This window comes from Coptis chinensis, chromosome 4, assembly GCF_015680905.1.
Source record: "Coptis chinensis isolate HL-2020 chromosome 4, ASM1568090v1, whole genome shotgun sequence".
Lineage (NCBI taxonomy): Eukaryota > Viridiplantae > Streptophyta > Magnoliopsida > Ranunculales > Ranunculaceae > Coptis > Coptis chinensis.
The window spans coordinates 47,359,468-47,378,219 of NC_141459.1; the positions used below are offsets into that span (position 1 = coordinate 47,359,468).

The 18,752-nt window shown below is 35.2% G+C and overlaps 1 protein-coding gene across 7 annotated transcripts; it reads right to left on the reverse strand.

Annotated features, from left to right (window-relative positions):
* Nucleotides 1–379: 379 nt before the first annotated feature.
* LOC147503739 (protein ENHANCED DOWNY MILDEW 2-like) lies at nucleotides 380–17,491 on the reverse strand. 7 transcript variants are annotated; one of them, XM_086556968.1, is made up of 19 exons: nucleotides 17,328–17,466; nucleotides 17,025–17,091; nucleotides 16,685–16,926; nucleotides 16,504–16,600; nucleotides 15,725–15,775; nucleotides 15,456–15,619; nucleotides 14,916–15,012; nucleotides 14,682–14,780; nucleotides 10,507–10,754; nucleotides 10,316–10,408; nucleotides 9,632–10,231; nucleotides 9,382–9,529; nucleotides 9,186–9,284; nucleotides 8,525–8,566; nucleotides 5,603–5,713; nucleotides 1,595–1,663; nucleotides 1,324–1,448; nucleotides 1,179–1,242; nucleotides 380–1,068 (listed from the first exon to the last, which is right to left on the reverse strand). In XM_086556968.1, exons 2-19 carry the CDS (start codon nucleotides 17,058–17,060, stop codon nucleotides 697–699), a joined length of 2,757 nt encoding a protein of 918 aa, XP_086413094.1. In that variant the 5' UTR covers nucleotides 17,061–17,091; nucleotides 17,328–17,466; the 3' UTR covers nucleotides 380–696. The 7 variants fall into 7 exon arrangements, with proteins under 7 accessions (XP_086413094.1, XP_086413095.1, XP_086413093.1 ...); XM_086556969.1 differs by having other exon boundaries at nucleotides 17,025–17,094; nucleotides 17,328–17,465; XM_086556967.1 differs by having other exon boundaries at nucleotides 1,595–1,642; nucleotides 16,685–17,094; nucleotides 17,328–17,491.
* Between the last annotated feature and the right edge of the window lie 1,261 nt (nucleotides 17,492–18,752).

Sequence of the window (18,752 nt, forward strand, 5' to 3'; positions counted from 1 at the left end):
TCTATTCTCATATTCCATCTTCTTCTTTACCTTCTTCATTTACTGTTAACTAAAAAACTGAGGGGGTTTATGCAAATAGCATATTAACGTTTGGAGGGTTTACACTAACTAATAGTAAACCTCTTAATTTGTTTTAACGGAAAAAAAAAATAAAATAAAAAATAAAATAAAATGTCATAAAGGGCAAAATGGTCAATAGATAAAATATCATCTGTTACACACAAAATTGACGGAGTGGGGTGCAAACTCAAATAATTTTTAAAATGGGGGATTTAGTAAAAACGCTACCAAACTTTAGGGGGGTTAAGTCAAAATTCTCCTATACAGATGTGTCGAACAAAGTTGGACGAATCCAGGTCCAAAATAGAACATTAACATATGACAGGAAACTATTTATTTATTTTTTGGTATTGACTATTGACATATCACAAGGAGTTACAATATAGTTTCTTAAAATTGTTCGCAGATGCATTTGTGACAAATGGAAGCTGGGAGGTTAATCAAAATTTTGTTACACCTTGCCAGTAAAAACCAATCTCCCCTCCCATCTGTGCATTCCACTCATTTTTGTATCTGTTTTTGTAGAGTTTACAAGTCTAAAATACACCCCTAGCGACAGAAATAAGGAAGCCGCCATGGTTGGTCACGCATGTACAGAGGACCCCGGTTAAAAGACAATAGGAGAGGCCTTAATATTTAATCGTCAAGCCAGCCAACAGATCCATTTTTCAGCGTGAAAGGTGCAGGAGCAAAGAGCATTGAGGTCCACGCACGTGCATTGGGGTCAAATTGTGCAGTAAGTCTATCCTCTTCACTGGTTTCCTCAGGAATACTGTTGATTTGATTAGTTATATCAGTGAAGCAGTTGCTATCCGTTGGCTCTCTTGAAACCTTTTCTCCTATATGTCCAGTTCCTATATCAAAATCATTCTGCCCATTTGATAAATGGCCCAGTTTCAGAGCTGTTGTGTTGTAAGTTTTTGTCCAATCCAAGCGGCTGTAAAGAGAGAGCAGGGGTGGCTCAAGTTTCCTTTGTTGACTTGAGCACGAAGTTTCCTTCAAGTGGGACTAACAAGAAACAAAAATACCTTATTATTTATAAAGGATACATTCTGAAAGTCTAGTCAGATCATCTAGGATCACTTAGAAAGGAGATAAATAATAGTCTCATTTCTTACCTCACTCGATAAAATTTCACTGTCTTCCCATACAAGTCCATATGCCGATTCATTTCCATTTAGTCTGCCAAACAAGAAAGCAAATGAGACGGGAAAAGAGGCAAAATAAGCCAATGTAACGTAATGTGTTGTATACTCGTATTACCTATCCCTTTCCATATCTTTTGGACAAATAAGTATGAGAAGCTTTGGCTTGAAGTTGAGAACCTCGCGAATGAACTGGTTGACAGAAACTCCTTTAGGTTCAGAAGGAAATTTTATCCCCATGATCTGTAAGGAAAACGAAAAAAAGTCAATAAACTTTCAACTATAAAAATTATAAAATTTTGAAGCATTTACACAAGAACTGTGATGCATGAATCATGATTCTTAAATTGTAAAGCTTCTCAAGAAATGTTACTTTCTTAGTTTCTTACCAAGCGAGATCCGGTGTCCAACTTCTGACAGAAACTCAGCCAACTTTTCTTCATAAAATCAAATTCACCCTACAAAGCCGTTGTGAGCATATGGAACACAAATGCCTGGCTAGAATAAAATGCTACTGCGAGTATAAATAATTATGCACACATCTAACACTTCATATCCAGGATTGTTTTCCCATTTTTCAATGAGGAAATTCACACGGTATCAAAACCAAGGGGAAAAAAGTGCAGGTGTAGATAACGTATCAAAGCACAGATCAAGAAGCATGGTCAAAACAAGAAGAAGAAATTGTAGACAGAGCCTCCTGAATCTCCTTATGGATCATGAGTTTAAATTGATCACACTAGAATGAATAGGGTAAGTGAGTTATAAAGAATTTAACAAACAATTCATCCAGCCAACCATAAAGCAAGTCCAATTGTGGTGCTATATGGGCAACAATTCATCCAGCCAACCTTAAAGCAAGTCCAATTGTGGTGCTATATGAGCCGCTAAAGGGCATATAGCACCCAAACACAGAAACATGTTTGCAATGGGGTTGCTATGTGGGGTCTAAATTTGGCTAGTGCGATAAACCCAACTAAATTTGAATCCTCATCTAACAGCTTCTTTAATTAAGTTGCGGGAAACAGGCAGCACAATTTCTGCTGTCTCTGCTTTAAGTAGTGAACAGAGGGCAGAAATCTTTTGTGTTGTCTGTTAAGCTAGCAATCTTAATTTGTGTGCAATCCCTGTTTTAGGACAAAAACCACAAACCAATCAAATGCATTACACATAATCCCACTTTAAATCCTAAATTTTGGACAAAATACACAGCCAATCAGAATACATGTATCAATTCTAGGACAAAAAACCCAAACTCACATAATATAATTTAGTTTTAGGATAAAATCTTCACAGATATAGAAAACCAAATCTCTATATTAGTTGGGACTCTCTCCTATTGGTCAAGGTTTTGATTAGAATTTATAAGAGGATTTTCTATTGGTTGATTTAATTATCTTGTAACAAGCTCCATCAATTGAGCATAAAATTAAGGATTTGAATCTCTTTTTTAATGCACCTGCCTCCAATTTCTGCTGTCTGTTCACATTTGCTTAAACCTGCTAAATTACTGATGTGGCGCCCTACTAGCATGCTATATTTAGCTGCCCCCATTGGACTTGCCCTTCAACCTTTGGAAGTTGGAACAGCACATGAGATGAGTCAGATGACACATGCACACACGGAGAAAGTCTCTCACAACAATCATTGAAGTCCACAAAGGATAACATGCTTTCAAAGTTGATCAGTGATGAGCTTGAAAACATAAAAATTAAATAAATAAATAAAACAAACAGAAAAAACAAAAACGCCAAAAGAAAAAAGACCATTGATGAGATTCACGTTAAGATGGAGGAATGTAATGACCAGAAAATATTACATATAAAGCCTTTATATTAAGCTTAACAAGAATTTACAGATAAAGAAGATTAACTATGACTCGAGCTTTTTCTATAATAAGCAAATAAGAGCAATAAGACCACCATTACTTTGGTAGATGTGGAAAGTTCTAAGAGACAGAGACACGAAGAGAGAATTATAACATGGATTAAGATTTAAAATTTGAACACTCCTGCATTCAAGATATGGCTCAAAATAAAGCTAGATGATGGCAGTAAATTTGTAGTTTATGACTGCAATATTTCTAGCATTACGATAGGACAATCAGTATGCCTCTCCCAACTCATCAAGCTATTTCAACCAGATTAAAGATTTTTCATTTTTTCTACAATTTTGTCTGAAAAACAGGTAACAGTAAGAGAAAATTTATAAGTAACGTAACTTTCGTTTAAACTACACATGTGCCAAACTTCCAAGAACATAAAACATCATGCACATCTATGCTGTTAACATCCTTACCGAGCATATGCTTATATGGAAGCCTGGAAGCATCAATATAGTTTCTGATTGACCGTATACAGAGAGAGTATTCAAAACATGATCCACAGGGGGTTTATTCAATGTTAATGATTATGACTCTATGGTAATTCCGATTTTGTCCTTTCAATAAGTTTAAACAAGGCTGCCAGCCAGATAATGATTGTAATTTCGAAGAATTGAGATTAGTGTTTGTTATTCTAGAGTTTTTATGTTCGAACTCTTAATCTCCTTTGAGATTTGTTAAGAGCTTACATTGATTGCTCATCCTCCTTTATAGCTTCTGCGAAGAGGTTTAGAACTTTAGATCAAACTTTGGTTTCAGAGCATCTTCTTTCTTTGGGACATTGAAGTTAATCCATGGGAGTACAACAGATATTCGTTTATGTATTAAGAAGGAATAGGGTGAAGGAATTGTGTTCACCTGATTCCTACATAAGAACCGCTCACAACTCAACAGTCTTCAAAATGATCTGAAGGAGGCTTAGTTGAGCCTAGAAAACATCCTCACAATTTCGAGCAACTCAAGAAGGCATAATGGGACTCCACATGGTGCTCCGAAAACCGCGAGCCATGCCAACCCCTCCCTTCACGTTGTCAACGAAGCTACCAGTTGTGCCAACCTCACCAGATCCGATCGGATGCCTTTTTAAAATTTTGACCACAACGATGGAGGGGCAGCGATCAACGCCGGCCTATTGAGTATTGACATCCCATCCATGTCGGTAATAGTGGGCCAACAGTCCTTGCAGTAATTGATGGTGGTTCCAGCATGAACTTGGTGTTGCAAGAGATGGTAGAAAAGCTCCAACTCAAAAAAGAGCGTCTGCTGGTCCCTTAAAAATTCAATGATTCGTGAAGGTGGGTAGGGTTAGCACATATAGGCCGTGTCTTGTTCCCTTACAGATTGGGACGACGTTGGTACTTGTAAAGGCGGAGTTTGTGTTCAAGTGGTGGAATCTTATGCACTTCATGCTCTTTTTTGTTTTAGCTTTCTTCGATTTTTGCAGCTGTTGTGAGCGTTAAGTTATGTTTTTTTATTATTTTTTCCGGCGGGGGGGGAGTGGTCTTAGTCTTGATTGGGTTTAGGATTCTCTAGTCGTAAGCATATTACCTTCTAACTACTAGCATAAGTATTGATCTAATATCATTAATTCATTATTATATCAACCAATTTTTAAATTTTATAGATAAAAGCAAATTCACCACCTCCCAAATCTTATCACCTTATGTACTTTGGAGTTTGGACTCCCCAAATTAGTTCTCAAACCATTTCGAACCAAAGGAGAGCATTAGATTTTTCCCTTCGTCACACCAATAAAGGACAGTGTTACCCGCAAATTGCAAATGAAACACGGCAATAGCATCAATCACACCATCCTCTACCAACTCCAAGGGAATCACACTAATCGATTAAAAAGGGAGATAATGGAGTACTGGATCACCTTGAAGAACCACCCCTTCTGAATTTTGGATTAATCCTTTAAGAGCTCCCTTAACAAGAATAGAGAACCGAGCATCCACGCCTATCTCCGACACTTGATCCCTAACCACATCTTTGATACCAAACCACATCTTATCTATAACAGCAAAAATACAGAATAAAAAAAGCCCAAAGACACATGGTGGTAAGCCTTCGTCTCGTCTACTTTCACCACCATCCCTCCAATCACTTCCCTCTCCTTGAAGGCAACAATCTAAAATTTAACTTCCTTTAAAGAAAATATTCCCTCTTCATCTTGTGGGAAGCACATTGGTTAAAATCTTTTACACGGCGCCCAACAAGCTAATAGGTCCATAATCTTGTTAAACTCTTTTGCACTTTAATATTGGATTGAGAGTAATAAAAGTATTCCTGAGGTGCCATTGAGGTTTGAATTTTAGGGCTTAATTCCAAATCCATATTCCCTTTTGGGTGTAGTCTATGAATTTTCATAGAATGTTCATCCTGTTTTTGTTATGCTTATGTTCACACCAGTTTCACAGTGAAGAAAAAAACGTTCTTGATAATTTATGTTCTTGGAATGAACTAAAAAAAAAGAAAAACAAACAAACTTTCAGGATAAGTAAAGAAAACTTACCATCAACTGAAAAATGTCAAAGTTTTTGAAAGAGTATCCTTTCCCCGTTTCTTCAAGCCTTTGTCTCATCAAGAAACTCAAATCCTTACCATGACTGCACAAACTGACAACCTGTTTGAAAAGAGATGTAATATTTAAACAGTGAAGTAAGAAAGAATAATAACAAAATGTCAAAATATGATACTTTCACAGGGAATTACATTGAACTTTCAGCTAATGACAAAAAAGATGTGTAAGGGTAACAGAGGGCAGAGATTCGAAGGAAAAATACGAGGAAAGTTTTTTTTTTTTGTGACAAATCGTCGTATGGTATATAATTCAATAGTATTTTAAGACAAGATTCCACAAATATTACATGGTATTTAACCACATTGCATTTTGCAAGCTAAGTTTCACTGCAAGCAACCCTGTTTTTTTTTTATCGGCAAATTTCACTATATATAGATTTAAAATAAATATTCAGGATTATCCAATCTACGTAGCAAGAAGCTACTCGACTTCATACAAACACCCCAAGTTCCCCCAAATGACACAGACTTACTCATCTCACAATCCCATCCCAATTACACATAAAGTCTAAAATGTTTACATCCTTAAACAATGGATTAACACAAGCCCAGTCAAATAGAATCTCTTTGACTTCAGATACCAACTTGTGCATTTCTCTTTCTTTATGCTCAAAGATCCTCAAATTCCACTCCTTCCGTACATAGTGTTCATACAATGGCATTAGGAAGATGATCCACAACCCATTTGGCTTTATTAGAAAGTGAAGCCGAAATAATATCATTCCCCAAGGCATCCTTGATATTCGATGGAGGCACCTACACAATGTTGAATGAGTAGAAGAATAATGCCCCAAAAGACCAAAAGCAAAGGGACAGTTGAGAAAGAGATGATCCCCATTCTCCTCTGTCATTTTGCAAAAAGAACATACATTATCAATAACCATACCCCTCCGATTCAAGTTATCAATACTTTGAATCCTACCCAAGTAGGCTCCCCAACAAAAGATAGAAACTTTAAATGGGATAGAGTTTTTCCAAATCTGCTTATATGGGAAATTGATGATCCTCTCATTGCCAAAACTTGATAGAATGACTTCACTGTGAATACCTCTTTATTATCCCACGCCCATAGTCTTTTATCCACCTCTCCAAAATTCCTTCACTGCAACCCTGTTACCGAGTGACTTGCAAATGTGACCAACACACGACACAATTTCAGCTGTATGTTCTAAAGCATGCAACATACGACAAAATTTGTTCCACCAGTCAAACCACTCAATTATTCTAAATTTCCTATTTCCTCCAGAATTACTGCAAATTAGGTTAGTAGAAGGTTTCTATTTTTGTTTCCTAAGCCAATTAGGAATAGACTAGGTAGTTTCCTATTTGGATTTCAATTAGTATTACTAGTTGTTTTCTTATCTAAAAGGCTTGCAGGCTGTTATTGCCATTTATTATTCTGAAAGAGTTTTTATTCCAATTAGATTAAAACCCTTGTTTTAGGGGCTTTATATTAACCATTCTATAAATGCTCTTCATTGTTGAAGCTCCCACCAACATTCTTACATCAGAAAGTAACAAACACATCTTTAATTATAAGTAGCAAGAGATTTATCAACTTATGGTTGAGGCCAAGTAGCCATTACTCTCTCAAGCTATGGAGGATACCAAAGGATGACAAAAAAGTCCAATGAGCACCAAGATAACTAAACCTTTTTGGGAGGAATACGTAGAAAACTAAAAAATACAATAAAAAAACATTAAAGAAAATGAGGGCCAGGACAAGCTGGATCACGATTACTGTGACATGCATTGCATATAGGGGCCTTATGGCAACCATTATAATTAGAATTAAATTGATTATGTTTTCAAAATTTGTAATTAATTTTGATACAAATCTTTATGAAATAAATGATAGCAAACAGAGAAATGCTAAATAAGTTTTTAATTATTGATTATCATAACATGGGATAGAGAAATTGCCAAAAACAAAAAAGATATAAAATAAGGTAACTCACGATCTCTTGTCAAGAGGAAAGTTCCACAATTTATGTTTCTCATTATTTAAACTAGTTTTTTTGCTTTACGTTTTAAAACAGATTATCTCAATTTGAGTATGAGATAATGGTTTCATATGCAAAATGAATTATGAAGACCATAATGGATTATTAATCAAATAATGGATTCTTATAATGGTTGCCAAACGGCTCCATACTGTTTATTTCCACATGCACTTATGATTGTCCGCATGTAACATAATAATATGCAATTTATAACATGCATACACATAATATAACTGACTCATTTTAATATTTTATATACGCTCTCAAGACTAAACGTTGTCATTGAAAAGAAATTTACAACAAATGATGATCAGGAAGAGAATACTATCTCCGGAAGCTCAAAGACCTTAGTATTTTAAGCTAAGTTACATTGACACGAATAGGTGTGTCCATGTCCGACACGGATACGAAGTGTCTTACACGGCGAAATATAAAAAAATTGAGGTATATCACATACAATATGTGTCCGACACGGACATGTGGATATGTATCCGACACGGATTTTTTTGGAATATGACATGTCCATGTTACATAGCTTTTAAGGAAAAGAAAAACTGTTAAATGTCTTTGATATACTAATGCATGGGTTGCATGTGCTTTCTTTATACGAACTTCCCTACAGCAACATTTTCTTTTTATCGACAAGATTCAATTCAAAACCACCAATCAGCCCCTCACAGCAAGGAGTTAAATGAACATAATAAGAAATGCACCAGTCCCGTACCAGCAGAACAAAATACAAAGAAAATGCCGACAAGAATTCCTGTTCCACCATGTATTTTATAAACGTCTGCCACTACAAGTCAACAAGCATAACTCAGATTAAACTCATATAAGCTGACAGTTCTTACCGTGTCACCATTCTGTACATACCCATGGAGCTTATCAGCTATCTGCACATAGAAATGGATACTATTAGCTATAGTCACAGTTTCCAGAAAAGGTAAGTAACAACTGCGGTTTCCTAAAAGAAACTGAATCAAACAACATGGATAGGAAGATCGCAAAAACCAAAAATAAAATAAAAAGCAATGGAACAAGCCCGAATTGTTTTCCCTTGTGCCAGTTCATCAGAGATTGAGGCCAACCGAATACATAGAGGCTGAAGGTTTGGTTCTCCAGTTTGGAGTTGGGGGAAGGGGGGGAGAGAAAGATAGCTTTGGGTTGGAGATTTAAAGAGATGGTTTCAGGCTTCCTAACCTGTTAGTTAAGTCAATTATAAAGATATATAGAAAGCACAAAAAGCAATGAAATATTTGCTTTATGACAAAGAGGTCCATTTGATCAGTATTGAACTTCTTCCAGGTAGACAAGAAGCCCTTTCAAATTTTGCCACCAACATAACTAATGTCTCCTCTTTTTCAGAGATTTCTCTAGAAATTTTATATAGAATCATAATCTCTCTCCACAAAGCTAATGGAACCATGTTAAAGCTATTACGAAAAACAGCTTCAGGTGCTAATGATATGATGCTACTGAAAACTAAAGTGTACAACTGGATATAGACAGTACCTTTGACTCAGTAATATAGTTAACTATCTCTGGATCGTTATCAGCTTTGGTGTCATCGAAACTGACGCCTACTAACTTCTGACCAGAGACTTGAACAGCCTGCAAGACAAAATAAATCTATAAGTATTATATTCCAATGAAAAAATTCAAAAGCTTCGGAGGAAAAGCGAATATCTTATATTAAAATAAGACCTACGTTTTCAGAACCCTCCCCCTTTCTTGGAGAAATGGCCTTATCTACTTTATCATTAAAAGAGTATCCTTGTGTAGATGCTGCATTCTGACTGTTTGCTACATTTGCTGATGTTTTTGAACATGATATCTTTTCCATTGGATTCACTAATCTGTATAGAAAGCTTAATTCATTAGTCTGAACGTCTTTTAACTTAAGACAACAAAATTTAACAAGTAACTGAAGTAGGCATATAAGTAGTACCATATCCTACCCTGTATCCATTTCAATGTCTATAGAAGGCGGTGAACTGCTTAAGTTCTTTTCGGCAGGTACATCTCTAATGATTTTTTTGGATTTAGTACAAAATACACCTTGCTTCTTAGAATTGTATAACTCAATACCTATGCTCCGCACTCGTTTCAGATGTTCATCTAATTTAGCTTCAGCTAATACGGAATCCTTGTTTAATTTCTTAGAGGTGTAGTTGAACCTGTCCTCCAAGTGCGATCTTGAAACATCAGTTACAAGACAATTCATTTTAGAGTCATCTCTTTGTTGATAGGTTACATTTGTTGGAGTTATGAACGGATGACCATTTCTTCGCACAAGCTGATCTTCTGCCCTACCATGTTTTTCTTGTATTTTGGTCCAACTGTGATCTCGTCTAGCAGAAGGCACCTTTTGAACTTCTTTCACTTTGTATACTGGAGCTCTTCCAGGAATTCTAGAATATACACTTGTATTCTTTGTTGCAATGTTCTGTTGGCTTGTTTGCAAATATGGAGAACGTAATCTCTTATTTTCTTGTGCATAAGGAAATATGATGTGATCTCCAACAGGCATCAGGGTAGAATGATCGATTTTATGTCTCCTGACCAAGAAGATTTTAGAAAAAATGTGTAAGAACTTTAGGAAAAGTTAGAAGGGTATAAAAACAATCATTAAGAAAACTTACAAGCAATATATTAAAATGCGACCAGGCAGCAACTCTTCCCATGCCCTTTGTAGAACGATACCTTCATTTACTACAGTTTTGAAAGAGATCTCCCTAATCATTGTAGCTCAACTGTTAGTAAACCAGATACTGAAAGTTCACTGGGTTTTCCATGACATAAATACAGACCACAGGGCATGAATAGTAAATACCTAGGCAAGCATTTCCTGTGGAAAACCTTTGGACAGCGTCTGCAAATTGCGAATTGCAATTCTTGCACATTTCTATTTTCTTCTTCTTTACATATGGAGCATTTATGGATGGTACAAATAAATGATTCCCCTGCAATGATTCTTTTCTGAACCTCTTCAGCTGAAGGTTCACTAATTGGGTGGAGAAGTTTTGCCACACACTGAGGGTGATAAAAGTGACCACATGTTGCAGAAGCACAACGGAAGACCTGAAAAACAACCGTAAGCACAGTACTTCTCAATCAAATATTACTTACACAGTAAACAAATGTGAAAAAACATAAACTGCAGAAAAAACCACGGTATCATAGCCACATTGTCACCAAGTTCGGCATTTTTTTGAAAAAAACGCGTTTAAAACCCAAGATATTGGCAAGGCGTCTGGTTCCAGTTTAAAACCCGGGTTTTTCAAAAAAACCCGTTTTAAACGCGTTTTAAACTTAAAAAACATTTAAAACCCGAGATTTTGAAAATCTCCCTTTTAAAACTTTTTTTTTTTTTTTTTTTTTTTTAATCTAAAAGAAAACACGAAGAAGAAAAGGGGTTTTGGAGTTTACCTTTTTGAAGAGTGGGCGTTAGATCGACTTATTGAGACAGTTTTATTTTGTTTTGGACTATTAATAATTAATTATAAATTTTAAAGTTATTAACTTATTTGTAGAACTTGATTATGCCATTATGGTTGGTAATTAGTAGTATCTTATTTAGAGTCGTATTTTTGTACTGAATCTAAAACTTCTAGTATTTGGATGAGTAATGATAATTTGATACTTTCATGTATTTGAATTTTCTTTCATTTGTATTATTTTTATTTTTATTTTATGTGTCAATTCTTTTTTCCACTCTTATAAAAAAATCAAATTCTTTATCTATTATATTCTTTATCATCGGTTTATACCGTTTCTTTTATGATTGTTAATGCATTATTATCGTTTTAAACCGTTTTTTTTATGCCCCACGTTTTTTTACGTTTTGTTTCCGTTTTTTTCTCGAGTCGTTCCGTTTAAAACACGAACTAAGTTTTTTTCAAATACACCGTTTTAAACCCGTACCATACTTGGTGACAATGGCCACAGCGAGAATTTGAGAAATAGAGCAACAAAGAGATGCAATCCTTTTTAGGAAACAGTCCCTATGTATAGGAAGTTTGGAAAATAAACTTCTTCCAGAAAAAGCGAAAAGAAATTGTAAATCATGTGTAAACGTTAGCAATTTCCCATGTTTGCCATACTCCCGCCAGGGGAAAAAAAACTAATTTATATATCTTAAAATCCATTTCGATAAAGAGGCCCACAAATGCAACTTAATTGGACAAAAAGGCCCTACCCATAATACCCCTAGACTAGATTCGCCACTCTTCGTAATGGTGAGGGTCCCTCAAAGCTTTACAGTCCTCATTAATCCTTATGGGGGGCCCCTTATACTCATCAACCCTAAAAATGTCAATTGTTATATTTTAGATAAATTTTAAATAAGTAGTTTTGTTTCCCTCTATATGCAAGGAACAATTCTTTTTGTCTTTTTTCTCCCTTCTCTTAAAAGAAAGTAAATGGTCATTATAAAAACTTATAGTGTATCTTCTTTTTATAATTTACCAAGTTAAACTAATTAATTTACTTTCCTTGAATAAATAATGAACTTAAATAGTTAAGTCACTAATAGTTATCTATAATCTAAAGTAATTTGATCTATATATTTACAGCTCTTCGATTACAGAATTAACACTAACCTTTTTTAGTAGTAAATTTTCTTGTTTTAATTAGAATTTCACAAACTTAAAGATACACACAACGTGCATTTACAACTAATACAAAAGAGATATAGAATAACCAAAAAATATAATGAACTTTGCATGTGGTTTTAAAAAATACAACATACTTTTTCCTTTATTCACAAAAGGCAATGAACTTTCAGTTTGTTTAAATTGATACATTCCGTCAAATTAATTAAATGGAATGCTTATGTGGACTGTTAAAAAACAAACAAGCGGACTTGCGCATTGTTCTAAGGCTGATTTTTTGTAGATATTATCTCTCTACCATAGATAGTATCTCCACAAAAAATCAGCTCAATCGGATATGTCTAATCTTGTCAAAAGAGTGTTAAAATTCTGGACCGTCAAATAAATTTCTAATTTGAATTCAATTTTTAGTAGGATTAGACATGTTCAAAGGAGCTGATTTTTTGTAGAGATCACATCCCTATAAAATCAGCTTTTAGTTTATTATGTAGGTAGGTAGGATTACGTATGTCAATTTTGTATGTCGACGTAGCCAGCTATATATATATACAGTAATTCTCTAAAAAGTAACTACTTAAGTTAACGTAAAATAAGTACGTACATAAAACTTCACCTATAAAATGAATTCAAATCTAATTTTTTGTGGTTATGAAGCACTCACCATAATGATTATCTTCCCAAAATTTCAGCTCATTTAGAAATCTCTAACATAGATAAAAATTGTTGGCATCTTTAAAAAGAAATCTAACGGTCCATAAATATTAAGTTTTTGTAATCATTTTTTGCCAATATTAGAGGTTTCCAAATTAGCTGAAAATTTGTAGAAATGATCTTAATATTGAGTAGATCATATCCACGAAAAAATAGGTTTGAATTCATTTTGTAGGTGAAATTTTATTTACGTACTTATTTTAAAGTTAACTTAAGTACCTACTTTTTAGAGAAGGACTATATATATATATGGCTGGCTACGTCGACATACAGAAATGACATGTGGAATTGACATACGCAATCCAAAAGCGGATTTGCACATTGCTCTAAGGGCTGATTTTTTATAGATATTATCTCCCTACTATGGATAGTATCTCCGCAAAAAATCAACTCAATCGGATGTGTCTAGTCTTGTCAAAAAAGTGTCAAAAGAGTGTTAAAATTCTAGACCGTCAGATAAATTTATAATTTGAACTCAATTTTTGGTAAGGTTAGACATGTTCAAAGGAGCTGATTTTTTGTGGAGATGATCTTCATGTTGTGGAGATCACATCCCCATAAAATCAACTTTTAGTTCATTATGTAGGTAGGTAGGATTGCGTAAGTCAATTCTATATGTCATTTCTGTATGTCGACGTAGTCACCGTATATATATATATATATATATATATATATATATATATATATATATATATATAGTATTATATTCATCTTCTTCTCTTCTATCCCACCACCACCACCACCACCTTCACAACCCCACCACCACCACCACCACCTTCACAACCCCACCACCACCACCACCACCTTCACAACCCCACCTCCACATCTGACTTTCAGTTTCTCTCATTTTTTTAACACAACTAGTTCTAATTAGACAAATTTCGGAGATGCCGCTACGTGGTTCAGTTAGATTAAAGTCTTGAATTTGGGTCCAACATTGTCCAACTAATCTATTTGATGATAGACACGTCACATTTAACTGTCCACATAAGATTACCGTTAAATTTACTTAAGAGAATGTATCAATTGAAACAAATTGAAACTTGGTTGCATTTTTTGAATAAAAAAGTACATTGTATTTTTTTGAAACCACATGCAAAGTGTGTTGTATCTTTCGGTCATTATCTCTTTACAAAATACTACTAAAAAGATAATGAAAACCAAGAAAAGATACAAAATAACAAAGCGCCCAAAAAAAAAGGTCGAAGCTCAAAGTTCATGCTACCGACCCACACATGGTGCCCTCACAGATCTCTCATCCAAACCCGACACTATCCTCACCTTAGCCACCACTTAGCTCAATCACAATTGGACCTCATCTATGGTATGGAGTTTTAACTCAAAAGGCCTCAGTGCTATTAGGAGTGAGAATCCACTTTACTAATTGGAGTGTAGCTTCTTTACTACTCAATGTGGGACTAATCACAGTTCTGTCCACATACCCAACATTCTTTTTGTCCAAAATCCTTCTCTCATCCTCCCTCTTTTGTCTCTAACACCAGTAAACCACCCTCATCAGTAAAAAAATAATAAATAAATAGAAAATTGTTTTTAAAACTGTCACCATTACCTTTACTGAGCAAAAAGAAAGCTAGAATGACTTCCATTTGATACGACAAAATTAAAAATCAAAATAGGTATATCAATTCATAAAAAGGTTAAACAAATATATCTAAATCCATACTTCAGCATTATTAGTTCTATCTGAAGATCCAAGCTTTCCACAAGCAAAACACTGGTGTTGATTAAATTTGCAATTCATACACAAAAATTCCTTCATTTCCTGCATCAAGTAATTCCAGAATTTGGTAAAACCATATAAGAAGCTAGGCAACCACCCACGAAAAAGAAACGAAAGAAGCTAGGGAAGCTAGGAAGTACGTAGAAATATAGATGAAAAGTTGCATGATGTCCATACCTTTACTTGAGTCTCATAAAGATCCAGGGACTTACAACCTGCCTGAGCACCAGCATCTACAGTGGCATGAAAAGACCTCAAGCATCTCCCATCACAACTGTAATTCCAAATATTTGAAGTCATACGTAAAATGTAAAAGGACCTTAAAATATAAAAAAAAACAAGTTGTTGAGATATTTAGTATAGTCCAACTCCCAAGATGTTTCAAGCCTTGCAGTATAGTCTAAAAGCTCCTAGGCCTCTCTAGTCTCCACTCATCACTAATTGGTTTTGAGTTGGATGCCCCAATGTTTAAGACAAATCAACATATAAAACCCTCAAATGTCACGAATTAACATATCATATGGACCAGTATTCAGCTACATGTTCATCTTACTACATGCTAAGAAGATGATCCCCTGCATGTTGAAGTAAAGATATACAAATCTTGTGTGTAAGGCATAGTATTTCTCATACCGTATACAAAACCACCAACCCATAAAACATTAGAAAGGAAAATGAAGATGAAGTGGAGTGATTAATAGCCAAGAAACAGCATACACTAGAAGTTCACCACCATTGTCACAAATTGCACAAACGGTGTCAAACATGTCCCATCCTTCCTCAGATTCATCTGCATTTGTGGCCCTGGTTTCTTCATTGAAGTCTCCATTATTGTCACTTACAAATTTACGTTTCTTCACAAATAACTCATTCTGAATATCCTGTCAAACAAGCAAGCCATTAGTCAACAGAGCTAGCGGTAATAAAATCATCCGTATATAAACAATAAGGAAATGGAAAGCAAGAAACAAAATGGTAAAACTAACCTCATCAAACACTTTTCTCTTCTTGGGGTCCTCAAAAAATGCACGCATAAACTGTTTACAATATAAATGTCAGGAAAACAGAGCCAAACTTTGTACTAACTATCTATAATATGGTGTTTTGGTAGCCATTCACTATTTTTTGGGGACAAAGAGAAGTTCTGAATTGCACTTGAAGGCAATTAGAATAGGGACATGGCCTAGGTAAAGAGAAGGAAGAACCAAATAAACAACAACTACGATTCCAGTATTCCCAGTACAAAGAAATTTATAAATAATGGTGACACCCTCTTCTATAGTGTTGGTGGCTCAGTTTTATGGGGAAAGTGTGTCTTACACATCAGAACATTGTTGGACACTGTCACATCATGACCATAATAAAAAATCACTTAAGTGAAAGTCTGGATTTGTAATCTGCTAGGAAACGATATGCTTTCTACCCTTGTTCAAAGAGATTTCCTTGTTTGCACATTGGTCTGCGGCAAAATTGACTTCCCTTCAGGAGCTGTTGAAGTGGATGTTATTGGTACATTTTAACAAAATTTAGCACAAACGTATAGATGTCTGAATCTAGACCAACTTATGCAGACGAATCTAATAACGGTATGAAAGTAGGTGTGACAAACGTAACATTTAAAAACTAGAATCAATTTTTGTCATCAAAACAGTGTCTGCTTCGTTTTGAACACTTGCGTAACTATCAGTAACCCGTGACTATCCTTTCAAGACATTGCGGGTAAAAAAAAAAGTTGTTTTTAATTTAATAAGGAAGAAACATGTACCACGGATTTGGCTAACGTGTCGTCTTGCTCAACAGCAGCACAAATTAGAGGCAAGTGATCCAATAGATCGATCTCAGATGGTTTAACATTGTATACACTGTAAATTTCAACAAAACTCGCTCAGATGTGCACTGCATTCTAGAAAATCTTGATGACAGAATAATAAAGTAAGAAAGAAAACCTAAAGTTATTCTGCAGGCGGCTCCACAGGGAGCTTTCTGATGAGTTTGGGTGCTTTTTAAGAATGTGAAGGCAGTGGATGGTAATCAGGATTGTCCGAATTGTGTCCTCAAAACTCCTCCTCGGTTTCTGAAGATTTATCCAGTTTTTCTCAATAGACAGCACCAAAATATCGGGCTGATCATGTGAAAAGTCTACCTTCCAAGCTATGACTTTCTTGGAGATCCTTTCGTATCCACCCTCCTTTATTCCATGCAAGTAAACGTTTCTATTCATCAGACAAGCTGAAATATCCTTCTCACTCCATTTGATAGGCAACACAGAAAAAGAGATTGGTTCACCTTCGTCATCAACAAAAAAATAATTCCAGGCTTCATCGTCAGAGAATGCCATATTCTTCAATCAGACCTGCTACATATTTATTACACACAGTCTTTAAACTCCCACTATAATAATATACATTTTTCTTTTACGAGTCTTAAATTGCTGATGATATTATTGAGAAATGAGGATACCAAGAAGACTAATAAGATTAACAAGCTCATTCTAACCTCTTTATCAAACTCTGTGATGTTGATTTCAAGTGGATAATAGTTATAAATAATAATAAAAAATAACAAGACAACTAAACTATGTAAGCTTACTTGGAATAATTCGTAATGCGGAGCGAGAGAATAGTAGAAAACTTTATTATGGATCTAAAAAATGAAGAGAGAGGCTTTGGATTTATGTAGGCATTGCTTTTTTTTTGAATTTCTCGAGTGCTTGGTTCTTGATTGTGTACACTCGAGTTAGGATTTTTATGTGTGGGACTTTGTTATTTGGATGCCGCGTGACATGACGCGGTATGATTTCTTGGACGTGTTGCACGTGGCGACTGCATAGGAGGAGAGTGGAGAATTTTGGTTCGGCCTGCGGGGAATTGTTTTTGGGTCCTATTACTGCCGGACCCCAATTTTTGTTGGTCGGACTCTAAAAAAAACAATTATTACAAATATGTCATTGGTTTCAAAAAATCTAAAAAAAAACAATTATTACAAGTATGTCATTTGGTAAAAAAAATTGAATTCAAACCCCAAACTTAAATGGCCATTTGGAGTCGTTTTGGACTAAGTCACAAACGACTTGGCCACACCGTTTGGACTAACATCGTTTTGGACTCAGTCCAGACGTTATGGCCATGTCGTTTGGGATTTGAACTTTGAAAAAAAATTCAAAGTTCTGTTTTTTGGGCTTTTGACCGGTGTGGCCGGGTCGTTTGGACTAAGTCCCGGCGGTGTGGTTAAGTCGTTTGGGACTTAGTCAAAAACCACTGCGAAATCGTTTAAGTTTGGGGTTTCGAATTCAATTTTTTTGGGAATCAATGGCATACTTGTAATTTTTTTTTTTTTGGATTTTTTGAAACCAATGGCACACTTGTAATAATCGTTTTTTTTGGAGTCCGCCCAACACAAATTGGGGTCCGGCAATAACAAATACCTTGTTTTTTTTTTGTCTCGTTAATTCGTTGTATATTACCGTTTGGTGTCTGTTTTCACGACAAATATCTAAGGCACGTCGCGTTCTATTTTTGTTTGAATTTCAAAAACTTTTACTCTTACGGGTAGAATAGGTGGGACAGTTCTGCCTTTTCATATTGTTGTTTGGTGAAGAGTAGTTTGATATCACGATTGTTTGGAGGCTACAATAAACACTTTTGGAATGAGAAATTTAGGGAAGTTTGTTCCACTTAAAGCAAGTAGGGTAGTAGGACTGTTCATTGAGCGAGTCGAGTTTTAGGGTGCTCAAGTTCGCCTAGTGTGTATCTCGAGTCGAGCTCAATTTTTGTTCAAATTCGTGATGAATGAAGCTTGGCTCGTCGAGTATTCAAGTAGCTCAACGAGCTTGAATTTCTATTGATCAACCCGATCATAGGTTTCAGAATTTAATTTTACTTGTTTTGTGAATAAGCTCGACTTCGAGCACAAGCTATAGACATGTGTGAACATATGGACATACAATTTTGTCTAAAGACTAAAATAACATGCAAAACCAATCTAACAAAATACTAAAAATGCACCTAGAATCCA

Bases quoted from the DNA above. Each gene is read 5' to 3' on its own strand.
- LOC147503739 (XM_086556963.1), bottom strand. From the start codon at position 17,076: ATGGCATTCTCTGACGATGAAGCCTGGAATTATTTTTTTGTTGATGAC. The intron at 15,620-15,724 runs GTTAGTTTTACC...CTTGTTTGACAG, and splicing joins AGAGAAAAGTGTTTGATGAG to GATATTCAGAATGAGTTATT. The intron at 1,664-5,602 runs GTAAGTTTTCTT...ACGGCTTTGTAG, and splicing joins TTGACATTTTTCAGTTGATG to GGTGAATTTGATTTTATGAA.